At 51.7% G+C, this 14,932-nt stretch overlaps 2 protein-coding genes across 6 annotated transcripts in view; both read right to left on the bottom strand.

Annotated features, from left to right (window-relative positions):
• The window catches only part of VILL (villin like), a 41,631-nt gene extending 38,424 nt beyond the window's left edge, over positions 1–3,207 (bottom strand). The window contains exon 1 of one of the 3 annotated variants that reach the window (XM_074199265.1): positions 1,691–3,207. The gene's annotated coding sequence lies outside the window, so the exon portion shown is untranslated. Of the gene's footprint in view, positions 1–242 lie in introns of all 3 variants that reach the window. The other 2 variants (XM_074199264.1, XM_074199261.1) reach the window with 2 other exon arrangements.
• A 7,972-nt stretch (positions 3,208–11,179) lies between these two features.
• CTDSPL (CTD small phosphatase like) overlaps positions 11,180–14,932 on the bottom strand; it is a 59,284-nt gene continuing 55,531 nt past the window's right edge. For all 3 annotated transcript variants that reach the window (XM_074199268.1, XM_074199269.1, XM_074199270.1), the window contains one exon: positions 11,180–14,506. In XM_074199268.1, coding sequence (XP_074055369.1) covers positions 14,381–14,506 — 126 coding nt within the window. In that variant the 3' untranslated portion in view covers positions 11,180–14,380. The remainder of the gene's footprint in view (positions 14,507–14,932) is intronic.

The following is a 14,932-nucleotide window of genomic DNA, read 5'->3' on the forward strand; positions in this document are numbered from 1 at the left end:
CCATCCAGTAGGATGGACAGGAGGCTCTCCCATCTCTCTGCCTCTTTGCCTCCATCAAGCAGCAGGTCAGTTTGCAACTGAGGAAGCAATGAGCACTTGGGCTGACTCCCAATCCTGCTGAGGAGTTCCTGACTCAGCTTCCCATCCAATCAACCCATGAACATTTGATAAGAGCCTACTATATGTCATGTGTTAGATTCAAAAACAAAAAATGAAGCAGTTCCTGCTCTCAAAGAACTTACAGTCTCCTGGGGGGATGCGACAAAGTTGAGCCTAGAGAGCTAGAATTCCTTTAGAAGATAAGCTCCTTGCTAGTGGACATAGTTTCAATCATTGCAACTAGCACAGTGCCTAGCCCAGTCTGTCTCAAGCCACTGATTCACCAACATTCTGAGAAGCAAAGGTGAGGAAGGGGAGGATTCCAGACATGAGGGAACAGCTTGGGCAAAGGTGCAGAGGAAGGAGGTAGAAGAGCAGCCAGGATGTCACTTGGCCCAACCGTGAAGGATTCTCAATTGGGCTTCATCTAAGTCTGAGGCAAAGCTGCTTTCTGAGCATGGTTCCAACAAACTTCCCACTCTTGCATAATGCTGGGGTAAAGAGAAGTTTTTCAGTTATTAGGCATTTTCCACCAATCTGCTAACTTGTTTGCCCCTTGAACAGTGAGGTTTCTCAGCAAAAAAGTCTTACAAGGCTGTCTTCTCTGGAGCTGAAGTCTCGTTGGGGTTCCCTTTTTTGAGGAGAGCTACATTGGTGGTTGCCATTGTTTTGGATCTTGGGGTTTCTGACACGTTCAGTATGGGGTGACTGACGTGTTCAGGCTCGGGGTCAACTCTGGGAAGCCTGGGATGTTCTGGGAGCTTACATTAAGTTCTCCACTTTGGTCAGAATGGATCCCAGTAGGGACATCATACACAAGAGAAACACTTCTCTCAGAACTCAAAATCGACTAAGGCAGCTTTGTTTCCTGGTTGAGTCCTACTGTGCATGCCAGGTAAACCGCTCAATCAGGTGAATTATGTTTTTGTCTAATTCCAGAGAATAAAGCTTATCGAACTATGGAGATTTAGAGAGCTTACATTTTTGGAAATATGTAGCTCAAAGAGGTAGCAATTTTCTTTGAACCCATCTTGCAGACAGTGCATTCTTCTAAACAACCTCTTGTCATCCTGGGCCATCAAGATCTGTCTTACAATCTCTTCCAAGGCCTTTGCATTGGCTGTCTCCCATGCCAGGGATGCTCTGCCCCATCACCCTCATTCATCTCTGCTGTCCTTCCAAACTCAGGTCAAGCCCACCTGTGCCCTCCCCATGCTCCAGCACCTTCCCATTGAGACTCCCTCTCATTGATGCTGCAGATATCTTAGAAGGGCACACTTACTCGAAGAAGAGTTCCATGGGGCAGGGGCTGTTGGGGAGTACTCAGCACAAAGAGGAAACAGGGTCAATGCTTGTTTACCCATCTGACTGGTCTGAACTCTTGTTGAGGGTTTGACCCAAAGGGCTTTGCAGTCAAATATCTCAAGATTCCAAAGTTCTCCTGAGGTTTTCCTGACTTAGCCCCCGTTCTGAAGCAGGGCCTCATTGTCCCCTCCTCAAGAATCTGTTTGCTCCAGCCCTTCCACCATTCAGCTGGTCAAAGAGATGGAGTGCAGTTCTGACCACGAGGCCACCCCACCCTTACACTCACTCAGTAAGCTCCAGGGGCAAGAAGCTGTCTCGGCATTGAAGCTCCTGGTCTGTCATGTCCTCTGGATTGCACAGAAAGTCCTCTGGTTGGCATTTCAAGCTCTTCCCGGTACTGAGCTCAAGTGCCATCTGCTGGGGGAGACCATTCCTGGTCCCTCCCCAAAGGTGCCAGTGCCTTTGCTTTTGCCCATTCTGTTTCAATTTGTATAGACCCAGGGATTGATGTGTACCTTCCCCCATTAGGACTGAAGTTCCTTGGAAGCCCTTTTTGTGTCCTCCTGTGCTTGACTACAACTGGCACCATAGCCAGTGTTTCTTCAGGGCTCACCCCCAGACTGCCCACACTCACCTATCCTCCTGTGGGTTACCACACGGGTCACCTGGAAGGCTACTTGCAGAATCTTGTGAGTGCCTACCACAGACTGGAACTGGCAGCTTTGGGGCCCTTTCAGGTCTGCAAAATGCTTTACAAACTCCATCTCATTTGATCCTCACAGCAACCCTGGACTTTACTGCTGTCATTAAACCCATTGACCACTTGAGGAAATCGATTTGCCCCGGGTCACGGAACGTGCCTGCCAGAGGATCTGAATTCAGGCATTCCTGATTCCAAGTCCAGGGCTCCACCCACTGAGGCGTCCTGTTGCTTCTAGGTTTGTGGAGCTGAACTCAGCCGTTTCTTATTGCTGATGAAGCTTGTCCTTCATTTTCCAAGAAGACCGTGATGTAGGGAGGTGATGTGATGAGCGGCACATGAATTGGAGAGGAGTGGAGGATGGGGGGGGCTCGACTCAGGATGACTGGAGATGGGCCTGGATGGTTAAATGACTAGCCCAAGGTCACACAGTAATAAATGCCAGAGGCCAGATTTGAACTCGGGTTCTCCCGACTCCAGGGCTGCTGCTCTCTCCACTGCACATGGCAGAGCCCAGTGTTGACAACTTCATTGAGACACCAAGCCTACTCCAATGTAGCCCAGGCATAAATGGCCTTACCTCAGAAACGCCTGGAATAGGGTGAGCCCCTGAGGCCTTGTGCGCCGGCCGCAGGTGGCATCTCCATCCACCAGCATCATCACCGTGTTTCGTCCCAATCGGACGGTGGAGTCATTCCTACTGATTTCCTACTTGGGCTCCCTCTTAGATGCCATTCGAGGCACAGTTGCCGGAGCACCTTGCCATCTCTGTGCCCCTGGTGATGCTGGGGTAAGGGTCCGTCATCACCTCTATCCTCCTGGCCTGGAGCCTGCCCATGTTTCCGGGGCTTCCGCCCTGGAATCTCCACGGCCAGGGTGGCTGGGCCGGACGTCGTGGAGACTGCGACGGTCCTGTGGGCAGTCAGGAGCGCGGACCGGTGTCGCCGCCGCGGCTTGGCGACGCAGGCTGGGTGCCCCGCTGGGCACCGGTGCGCCCGCTGGGCAGCGTAGCCTCCACCTGGGGGCGGCTCTCCCTTCCCTCTGTGCCAGTGGGGGCCCACCTACGACACCCCTTGGCATGGGTGACGGTGCCGAACCCCATTCTCTGTGCGCGGTTCGAGGGACCCCGAGGTCCACGGCCCCCGCGTGCCCTGGCAGCGTGCCGAGCCGCGGGCGCGCGGAGCCGAGCCGCGGGCACGCGCAGCCGCGGGCACGCGCAGCCGAGCCGCGGGCGCGCAGCCGAGCCGTGTCCAGAAGCTTCCAGGGAGGCGCGCGGTGGCTGAGAGGCCAAGGCCGGGCTGGGCCGGGGGACGCCGGAGGGTGTCTGGGGGGCCGGGGCCGGCCGCAGGCTTTGGGGGCCTGTCACCCCGGAGGGAGGGGCGCGGCACCCCGAGGTGCCCGAGTCTGGGGGCTCGAGAAGGGGGGGGAGCTCCACGGGGGGGGGGGGGACGGGGCCGCCACCGGCACGGAGTCACGTGGGGGGAGGCGCCCGGGAGGGGCGGGGCCGCCTCCTTCTCGCCTTCGGGACACGCCCCTCCTGGCCCCGCCCCGCCCCCAGCGGCGCGTGCGCGTTGGCGTCCTCCTTCTCGCGGGAGTGCGCCGATCCGGGCCACGGCGAACCGGAAGTTGTTGAGGCGACCTTTGGCCGCCGCCCCTCGCGCCCGTTCTTCCGCTCCGGACTCGTTTTCTTTTTTTTTTTTTTGCAAATGGGTAAACTGAGGAAGGCCAAGGGCGGGAGGGCCCCGCCCGGCCACGGCCTGCCGAGGCCCATTGAGAGGAGCCCTGACAGCGCGGGGGAGGGGCGGCCCCAAGGCCGTCCGCGCCCTCCTCCCCGTCTGGAGAGAGGACGCGGGGACCCAGGGCCGAACCGGGGAAGATGGCGGCCGGGGAGGGCGGCGCCGCGCGCATGCGCGGGCCACTGGCGGCGGCGCCACCGGGGGGCGCCCGAACCCGCCGCCTGCAGCCGGTGCGGATGAGGGCGGCGGCCGCCGGGGGGCGCCCGGGCGCCGGGCCCTGCACTTCCGGGGGGGCGGGGAGGACCAAGATGACCAGGTGGGGGGGCGGGGGCCCCAAAAAGCGCCCCCTGGCGCCCAGTGTCGGGCCCCGGGGCCCCCCAGAGAAGCCCAACTGGGGCAGGCCGGGGCTCTGCGGCGGTGCCAGCCATCCCCGGCAGGTGCCAGGGCCTCCGGGCACAGCAGTAAGGAGCAGGCTAGAAGGGCCCCAACAAGACCCCCGTCACGCCGGGCTCTGGCCAGGTGGGGGCCCAGAGGACGGAGCCCCGGCTGCCGGACACTGGCTGTGACCCTGGACTTCATTTTGCCTCAGTTTCCTCATCTGTAAAGTGAACTGGAGAAGGAAATGGCGCCCCGCTGCAGTAGTTTTGCCAAGAAAACCCCAAAATTGAGGTTGTGAAGTCACACAAGAAACACAGCTAAGGTTTTCTTATATAATGAAAATTTGATTTTCTTTTCCTCTAATTTTTTAGGGGGTGTGTGCAGATGGGGAAGGCCTTTTGCAAGCACCAAGAGACACCTCCATGAGGATTTTGCACAGTAATGTCTGCATCACTCACAAATAGTTGGAAGCAGCAAAGGATGTTCTATTTCCGGGTGGTCCGGGCGTTAGGCCACGCGGACTTTTGAAACGCTTTAGCGTGAAGCACTTGGGAACGTGGAGCTATAAGAAACAAGGGTGAGACACAAACCGATGCCAAGCGAGGTGAGCGGAACCAGGAGAATAGTGTACGTGATGATATTTGTCCTTTGAGACATCGGGGAGCTGATGCCAAGATAAGCAAATGCACTGAGTTCGAGTGATGGGGAACTGTGCTAAATCACCAGCCTCACTTTCTTCTCCGGAGCTATCTGGGTCCAGTGGCCAGACATGAATCAGAACATCTAGATGCCAGGCAGTCAGGATTGAGAGACTTGCCCAAGGTCAAACAGATCATTAAATGTAAAATGTCTGAGGTCTGAATTTGAACTCAGGTCCTTCTGACTCCAGGACTACTGCTGCATCCACTGCACCACCTAGCTGCCCCTTTATATAGAAACCACTATGGCAATGGATGATTGACTGTGAATGACCACTATTTGCCTTTGAGAAGGAACTGAGGGAATAGGAATGCAGATTGAAGAATATGTTTTTTATTTTTTCTTCTTGTTGCTGTTTTGGTCTGTTTTCTTTCACAACATGACTAATATGAAAATGTTTTATGACTTCACTTTGATTCTTATATAAGGTGTAAACTCTCTTTGATTGGGCCAAGAAGTTAGCATGATTAACAACCAAACAAGCTAACCATCCCTCTAGTGGATTTTAAAAACTGGGAGAAATTTGACAGTCCAGTTCAGTGGTTGGTCAATTGAGTGGAGGACTCTACCTTGAAGAGGAGGAACTTCAGACCTGGACCAGAGGAGCACAAGGAGAGAGGGAGTATTATAATCCCCTTTCCCCATGTTATTGGAAGTCTTGGACCTCCAGTTGGATTCTAGGCCCAGGTGGGAGTAGAGAGAGAAACAGTGAGGACAAATATGGACACAGCAGAATAGCCAGCTAGTAGAGGAAGCAGCTTCAGGAAGTGTGACTAATCATCAAAAAGAAGGCTGGCTCTAGACTTAAGAGTCCTAGGACTTCAAAAAACAAGGTGTTGTGGATTTACCCTTTGGTTACACATCATCTCCCCTACAATGTAGCCTGGGCTCTGTGGGGAGAATTTTGTGGCAACCTTATTATACCATCACTGGAAATCCCTTTGCTAAAAGAGAAATCAAGACTTTGAACTAATGATCATCAGTGGAAAGGCCATAGATGGGGGCTCACAAGCAAAGGTAGTAGCAACTAAGAAAATTCCCCAAAACGCTGAGCAGCAGCCCTGCTTTGGGCAGCCGAACCTATGAGGAAAGTGCATGCTAGGGAAAAGCTGAGAGATGAGACAGAGAAATAGAGACAGATGAGAGAAGGAAATAGGCCTGTGTATACAATGTGCCAAGAATGAAGGATATAAATTCACAACTAAGATGTTCCCTGGCCTCCAGGAACTTACATTCTACAGGAAAGACTGACCCTGATCACAGATAAGTAAATGTAGGTCATACACATGTATATATGAGGGAATTGGTAAATGTCTTAATCCCCCAAAATGATGTTCTTCATGTGGAGGGTGCTGGGATTGGCTCCTGGGAGACTGATGTGTTGTGGATGTTCTGTGTTGGCTGATTGTGATGTTGGGAACAACCTGTTGTGTCTCTCAAACTGCTCCAGCCCAATTGGGGCTTTTCCCTGAATTTTCTTTGAAAGTGAAAAGCACCTTCATTCATGGTCCATGACATCATGTGGTACAGGGAGAGGTTCCTACTGCCTTCATCCCCTCCCATCAACTCTTAGATTGAGAAGCCATGGAAGGTCCCAGAGTTTTGGGCTTTCTCTTTTACCTTTTTCCATTCTAGATAGGAGAATGATATCTTCTCCCCAGCCCCCCAGAACTCACGTGGCAAGAATGTAGGAATCAGGCCAGGTATTGTCATTAGCCACCAGCCACCAGATTTCCATACCTTGGGGTACTAGTAAACCCTGGGGATGGGACCAGAGGCAGCTATGAATCACACATACAAGATAAATCCAATGATTTCATGAAATAAAGGGAAATCTGCAACTTGGAGAATCACCTCTTTTAACATGCATTTTTTTTATTTACAATTTAAAAACTTGATATCTTTTGTTGATTATTTCTGAATACATTCTTCTGTCTTTTTCAGCTCAGAAAAGGCCTTTGGTAGGAGGGGACAGCTGAGCCACAAGTTTAAGAGAGTTAGATGGATGGAAGGTATCTGAGGCATTGGGACAAATGGACAGAGGCATGGAGACTGGAGATGGAAGGTCATAGGCACAGCTCTGACCAGTTTGGACAGAGTAATATGATCAAAAGGATCATATATCAGCCAAATGGGAGTCTCTATTATCCCTAGATGTAAGAGTCAAACTAGCCTTTTTAAGCAGGGGAATGAATGGATATCCCTGAGAATGTCACTTGGTGTGTACAAAATCTTGGACACCTCTGTGGCCTTGGGGCAAGCCGATGGGAGCCCAGGTCAGGGAGCAAGCAGTGTCCCCAGGTACAGTCAACTCTTTGCCTTGGGAGATCTCTGCATGGATGCAGCTGGTTCACTCACTCAAGAATATGTTGGTGAGCCTTTACTGAACAAGGTGCTGATCCATTCTGAACAAGGGAAGCAACTGGCTTCAACATGGATACTTGGGAATTAAATCCTGGATTTACCCTTCAGTAGCTAAAACAATCTCTGTCATTGAAAGGATTGTCTCAATCTTAAATCTGCCTGTTCCTGGCATGGGGTTATCCCTAGAAAATGTTTAGTCGTATGCTCATGACTGCTTCTGGAGAATGCAAATTCAGTATTGCATTAGCTTCATAAGAGATGACTAGGAAGATGAAACCAAAGTCCCAGAGCCCCTCATTATGGGACTCTCTTTCTCACTGGTGGAGATCAGAAGGGTGAGGGAGTTAGGGAGAGAAGTGGGCTCTTCTGGCTTCCAGCTTTGAGAGCAAAGATGCACAGTGGTACCTACTGTACAACTGACCTCGCTGTTGGTGCCTCAAAGGAAAGACTTGGAGGAAACTAGCAGGAGAGGAGCCAGCAGTCTTCATCATGTCCCTATCTCCTGATTGCCATCCTAGAGACTTTGGGAAACTTTCCCCTTGGTGAGAGCTGGAAGACTCGATTGAGTTGAGTCACCCCCAAAATGGGTCATGAAGAATTAGAACCAAAATAACTCCACAACAAAACTCTGCTCCCAATGGGAGAGTGCCTTCCCTTCCCTGGATCCTGTGTAAACCTCTGGTTTCTATTGCTATGGAATTTGATGAGAAGGTTTCTTTGGGATTTCCTATGTGTATTCATTGTTAAACTGGTGTGGGATTAGGCCTTGGATAGAAAGCTGGGGGGGGATGCTTTTCCCCATTAATGAATAGCAAGAGTTTAGCTGGAACCCCAAAGCTACTTTCCTTCGACTGACAATATTTCAGGGACTAGATACAATTTTTTTTAGGTTTTTGCTAGGCAGTGGGGTTAAGTGGCTTGCCCAAGGCCAGTTTCTGAGGCCGGATTTGAACTCCGGTCCTCCTGACTCCAGGGCCGGTGCTCTATCCACTGCACCACCTAGCCACTGGACTAGATGCAATGCCAACCTGGCATTCCTTCTCTAGGGCAAGCCTTCGACCCCAACCTTTTCTTCTCCTGGTAGGAATTAACCACCCCCTTAGAAAAGGGGAAGGGAAGGAGAATGGCATTAGAGATGTCTATTCTGGCCTCTCAGTGAGCCACATAAGACCCCAATAGAAGGCTTGAGGCTAAGGGACTATCTGGAGATAGGAAGGACACCATGGGAGGCTGCCACAAACCAGGCAAGGATACTGGCAGAATGGCCACAGGACCCCAGCAATGATGGTCTCTGGATTAGGAGTTTAGGGATCCAGTAGCAGTGTCCAGGGGGGCTTCAGCTCTTTACGCCTCATCAGATGGCCAGAGCCATCTGTGCTCCCAAGGTAGCACAGTGGCTTCCCTTTCTCCCTTGGTTCAGGAGACTTTTCCAAACTGACATGAGGATCATCCCCCACCCACATTAGGAATGCTCAGGTAGTTAGGATGGAGAAGACTCAGGAGGTCCAGCAGAACTTCTGTGGACAGCAGCTGGGGCTTCTGGTTGTTTGACCCCCAAAGATTGAACCAGGAGCAATGGGGTTAGGGGAAGTTGCAAAGAGGCCGCTTGAACCTGAGAGCTGCCCCAGAGTGGAGGAGGCTGTGAGGGGAGGTGGCAGAGACAATCAGGGTTTGTTTGGTGCCAGGGTTGTTTGGATGGGAATAGCATTTCAGGTAGAGATTGGATAGGGGTTGGGCCTAGGAAAAGAGACTGCCTGCTGGGGCCTCAAAGGAGCAAACCAAGGCCGGGGGATATTGCTGAGATGCATCAGATTGGTTTCCTACCTACCTCTGATGTTACAGATGGGGGAGCCAGAGATTCTAGAAATGGACGGTCTTGGAAAAGGAGGGGGCCTCTGGAGCCCTACCCTCCATGTAATCTTAAAGGTTGAGCCAAATTGGCCTTCAGTCTTCCCCAGTGTGTTGCTCCATCCCCCATCATCTCTGCGTCTTTGTACTCACTGTTGGGGAAGCCTCTTTCCTTCAATCCAGACCTTGTGTCTGCCATCTTCTACATGAACCTTCCACTCCTGCGGGCTGTTCTCCCTCACCCTCCCCACTCAATCACCTGGCCCGTCTTCTTCCCACACCCTTCCAGGTAAGTGTCGACAGGTAGAAGGCAGGCTCCTTGAGGGCAGGGATGGGCTCCCCTTGTGTTCCCAGGGTTGCTAATTACAGAAGACCATCACTGGGGTCCACTGCAGGGTCCTGAGGCCAGATTGCCTTAGGCAGGGTGACAGGTGGCTCTGGGAACACTGGGGAGGGACAGAATGAGTGGAGCTGGGGGTGAGGAAGCAACGTTATTGCCAGGGCTGTTTTTATTCCACTGCCCACTTTGTGTGCAGCTCACCATGGTGTCAGAACCTGACCAAGGCCAGATGGGAAGATGTGCCCTGGGATTTGGGGCTGACCTTTCTCCCATTCCAGGGAGCCTCCTGCCTCTCCTGTCCCCCCCCCCCCAGTTGCAGGCACTGCTTAGCCTGGTACCCCTGGCCTCCCCACAGGATGCGCCCCTCTCCCTTGCCCCCCCCCCCAGCATGGTCCCGTCTACCATGCTTCCCTCCTCTTCTCTACCTCCTGACTTCCTTCAAGCCTCTCCTTGGCTCTGTCATCTTCCACAAGAGGCAGAGTGCCTTACCTGAGACCCTTCTCCTGTCTCCCCCATTAGACTGGGAACTCTGTGAAGGCAGGGACCATCTTTGACCTCTCTTTGTACCTCCAGCACTTACCCCAGAGCCTGGGACTCAGTAGATGCTTAATGTTTGTTGACCAACTGGCTGAAGGTGAGAGTCATGGCCTGTAGAATAAAGTCCTGGACAAAACCTCTATGGCCATCCAGCTCAGCTCTACTGTGAATTGAGGAAAATGAAATCCAGAGAGCCCCAAAGCAGAGCTGGGTGCGAGATGGAGCTCTGCAGCTCTGGCCGGCACCTTGACCACTATGCTTCATTGCCTCCCTTAGAGACCCTCTGCTCCAACCTCTCCATCTTCTAGATGGGCTGTGGGGTCATGGAGAAGAGACTTGTCTGGTTAGCGTTGGAGCTGGGCCTCAGTTCACTGGTCTCCCTTGGAGGGCCTGAACTGGGTGGATCAGGTTGGGGTAGGGTATTCAAGCAGGAGCACTCTGACTGTTCTTTAGGTGAGTTTCATCAGGGTCCTGAGGAGTATCTCATGCTTATACAACACCAGATTCAAAGCCCTCCTAGGTCAAGGGAGCCCTGAGGTCACTGTTCTCCTCCCTAGCCTAGAAGGGCCGGGGCCTGCACATTGGCCCCAAAGCTGCCCTTTCATTGGAGGGGCTTTGACTTTCTGACTCGGGGGGAGGGGGCTCCTGGCTCCTGAGCTGCTCCTGAGCAGAGGCTGTCCAGAATTCCTTTTCATGGGACAAGCCATCTACTTAATGAAGGGGCCCGTCTTTCTGTCACTTGGGGTTGTAGGCTGGTCCTTTCTGGGGCCTGTAAGCTGTGCCTACTTTTAAACAAAATGGGTCACTGCTTCAGGGAGCTCCCTAGAGGGGCTGCCACCCGTCACCAGGAAAGCCTGCAGTGAGTTCAACAAGAACCAGCATTCAGGAATGCACTCCTCCCTTCTTTGCAGAGGCAGGTGGTGGACTATGGGTGCAGGCTGCCGGAGATGCTATCTGCCTCCACTGAAGTGTTCCTTGTGGTTAGGGAAGGCTTGCTGGTTGGGCCCTAGGAAGCAAAGCAAATTTAAAGAAAGGAAAAACCACAATGAAATTCTAAAATATCAGGCTAAAAAGGGGAGGAAGGATGGGAACAGCCAGCAGAACTGCTGCCTCCAGCCAGGAGCAGAAGAAGGGGAGCTCAGCACCAGAGATGAATCACAGCCACTAGGTGTATCCATTGTTAAAAACTTTTATTTTGACAGTGAGGAACGCATGGCACCCCTGCTGAGCAACGGCCCTCCTCCCAGGCCCCTCACACCCCAGGCAGTGCCTCTCCAGGCCCGTTCAGCCTGTCCAAGCAACATGCCCACTCGCTGACCAGGTCTTAATCTGCAAAGGCGGCTCCCCAAAGAACGGACCAAAGGCAGACGGCACCAAGTTTACAGCAAATTGGAACAAAATCCATACAGCTTAGTTTGCATAGTTAACCAAGGCAGCTGCCGCTTCCTCCCATCCATCCCAGCACCTCGGAAATCAGTGGCCAGGAGCTCACTCCCCGGGGCAACCGGAGGCTGCTGCTTGGCATTGGATTAGAAAGTGACTGAAAACAGAAGTTTGTTTTTTCACACAACTTTGTCCCAAAGCTCTCTTCTCCACAGTCTAGGTCATCTGCCTCTCTTGGCACCCCTAGAATATGATCAAGAGGTCATCCCTTCCACTGGCCAAGAGGCACATGGGACCTTTCTTTTTAATAAACAAAAACACTGTTCTGAAAACCAGAGAGTGAAGCAATAGATACACTTTGAGAGATCTAAGAAACAGCAGCAGGGGACCCTGACGCCGTCCCGAGATGCTTGGGCAGCTTCTTGTTATCTCACTTTACTGATGATTTTTCCAAGGTCACCATGACTTGGATTTCCAGAACCCAAGGCATCCTGCCTGGTAACTTGGCATCCACAAAGGCGTGTCAGCTTGACACCTGGCAGCTCAACAGGCAAAGGACCGTAGACTGCCGGGTGAATGACCCTGTTCCTTGGGCTCAACTGAAAACTGATCTCAGGCTTGCTTTGGCGATGGGGGGAGACATATGGCACATGTAGAGAAAACATTTTTAACCTTTTGTTGTTTTGAATGCCTATAAATTAACAAATGGCAATAATTAAAAATACCCGTATCCATTTTTCCTTTTGAATGCAAACATTCTCCTCATTTTCTGGCCTCAGGGTTCCAATGCTATTGCTTCATTAACATGTAGGTGCTTTACCAACGTGTGTCTGGCCGAAGGCCCTGCGAGCCTTCTCACCTGATCCTCCACACCAGAAGGAGTTAAGTCTCCTCACCCCAGCTGGAGAGAGAGCAGACACCTTTGGGGCCCCAGCCTTCCCTGCTTTGTGAATTTAAAGGCTATCTGTCTTCTTTCAAGGCTGTCCCGGGACGCCAAGAAAGAACCGGATTCAGTTGTGTCTTGTTGAAATTCATCTGTCTGCTGGAGGGCAGAACAGAAGTTCAAATGTCTGTGTACATGGGGACTGGAGACATGAAAAGACACTTAGGATCCACATTCATTCACAGACATTTAAGGCAATGGGGTCAATCAATCACTGGTTTGATGAATGAGCACTGAACAATGGCTCCACCCCCAGTTGTCACAATTCTGGGGCCATCTGCGCCCACTTGGCTGTCTCCCTTCAGACTGCTTGGCGGTCCAAAGTCACCATGGCAGCCCTCCACAATGCAGAGGGCACATTTTTTGGCAGTTGGGTTTCATTACTCCACATTCCAATACAAATTAAAGCAAAAACAGTTTTGATTCAGATAGAATGCACATAATCTGGACATTCCTGTCCCTTCTTCGGTCAGACTCTCTGATGGAGAAGGACACAGGACGTGGGGATGGTGCTGACATCAAAGACAGGCTGGTTCTTTTTGAAGTGAGGCTATCCAGACAGTCTTAGTCTGCAAGTGCGGGGTGAGGAAGGGTGCTCTCTCAGCCTGGCAGCCTGGCTGCCCCACCCTGACTGAGTGAGATACCCAGCTTCCCATCTCAGAGCTTCTCGAGGTTGTGTTCTTTCTCCCTCATTGTTTGGCACAGAGATGGCTGACTGATGCCAGTGGCAATTACTCTCACTCTAATACAAAAATGAATGCCATAGAGAGGTGCTTTACTTTGTCATTTATGAGTTCCCCCAGATGGTGAAACAAGAGCTCCTGGATCCAGTGGGGGCCCCACTTGGGGTAAGATTTCCCATATTGGCAGATCAAAGCAAGTGGGTTTTTGGTGTAGGCACGGTGGCGAAGAACAGTATCATAGCCGCCGGGGCCAGCTCCATCATTTGACAGAACAGTAGCAGCGATGAAAAGAAAACTTCCAGAGCAGCTCGATAGGTCTATCCAGCTCACTCCAATGGACTATTGGAAAGGAAAGACTTTTTAAAGGGATTTTTTTTTGGCCTCCAAAGACAATGGGGTTTTGGTCATCTCATTGCAAATGGTGTCTGGATGGCAGCTGGGCAGGAGAAGAGATGAGATGATGTCACCTCTCTGGGGAGAAAAGGGATTAAAAGACCAATTTGTGACCACTTAAAAAAACACCAAACACAAACATGAACCATTCCCTCGAGTGCTCGGGCCACACAAAGGCAAATCTCAAAGCTGTCAGAATGGATGAAGACAATGAGGACAAACACGGAACCGTAGGAAATGCCCAAAGATTCCAAGATCTGAAGGCCAACGTGGAAACATGACAGGAGCCGTTGAAGCGAATCCCTACCTGGGTGTAGAAGGAGCCCCAGCACCTCGGCTGCCCTTTCCTTCCATTGGTTTAGTTATCATATATTACAGAGCTTTAGAAAACTCTCTCTTTTTTTTTAAAGCAGTTAGACAATAAAAGATTAAAAGATGTTTGGAAATATGCAGTATACAAAAATTAACTTTTATCTCAAAATAACATTCCAAAGGCACTTCATTCAGTAGGAAAGAAACTCAGAGTCAGTTCAACTGCTCTAAGCAGGAACAAGAGGGAGAAAGTCTGGATGTCAGCATCGGAGGAAAGACAGTCGGGAGCAGGGGTTCAACTGGTGAAACACATCAAGATTCATTCATTTTTTTTTGGTATGTTTTAAGAAAAAGCGATCCAGTAAAACGTGTTTCTGTTTATGAAATTCATGAAAAGGGTTCCGTTTAAAATAGTGATTTTCTTTTCCTTTTTAAAATGAGGCATGATCGACCGTACTCTAGGAGACTGACAGGAAGCTGGGGAGGGCTGCCACGATTCCCCCCCACTCCCTGTCCTTGGTGGACAGACCTAGGGCAGCAAGACCTGCCCCTGCTTGTCTTCCTTCCAGGTTTGGCAGAAGCTGCCTCCTCCCAGCGTCTGTCTCCAAGGCTGGACAGTGGAGATGGTTGCGCCAGGTTGGAAGGAGGTACGGACCAGGGCTACCTGTGGCAGAGTTTCTGAAGCATGTTGTAGACTTCCTCTTCTCGACTCAGTCCTTCAAAGAAGGGGATTAGGTCCAGCAGCTCAGTGTCGTTCATGTCATCAAACCAGGACTGCACGGGGACCTGGAACAGAGTGGCGAGAAGGGGATCACCATCTGCCCAGGCCAAAGGATGGCCCACTTGCCCCTCAGCACCAAGGCCAGGCCCGAGGCTGATTCCAGGCTCAGGTCCTAGGCTTGGGTGGCTGGAGGGTCACCTCCCCCCAGGCTTCACTTTTTTCCATCTTCCTAAGGAGTGGGCTGGACTCCTTTGGGCTGATCTGTGACTCTAAAGGGACTGCTGCAAAGCAGTCTTGGCCTCTTTTCTTTATTTCCTCTGTTGTGAAACTCTGATGTTTTCTGTTGCCATGGGCAGGGAGCCTCACATGGCTTCTGGAGGGCAGGAAACAGAATCAGGAAGCCCTGGGTCTTTAATTCCACCCTCAGACACTTTGGGCCCTCTCCCCCCATTCCTTCCTCTTGGGGGGGGACCCTCTTTGCCCCTGTCAGA

This window comes from Macrotis lagotis, chromosome 8 (genome assembly GCF_037893015.1).
Source record: "Macrotis lagotis isolate mMagLag1 chromosome 8, bilby.v1.9.chrom.fasta, whole genome shotgun sequence".
NCBI lineage: Eukaryota > Metazoa > Chordata > Mammalia > Peramelemorphia > Peramelidae > Macrotis > Macrotis lagotis.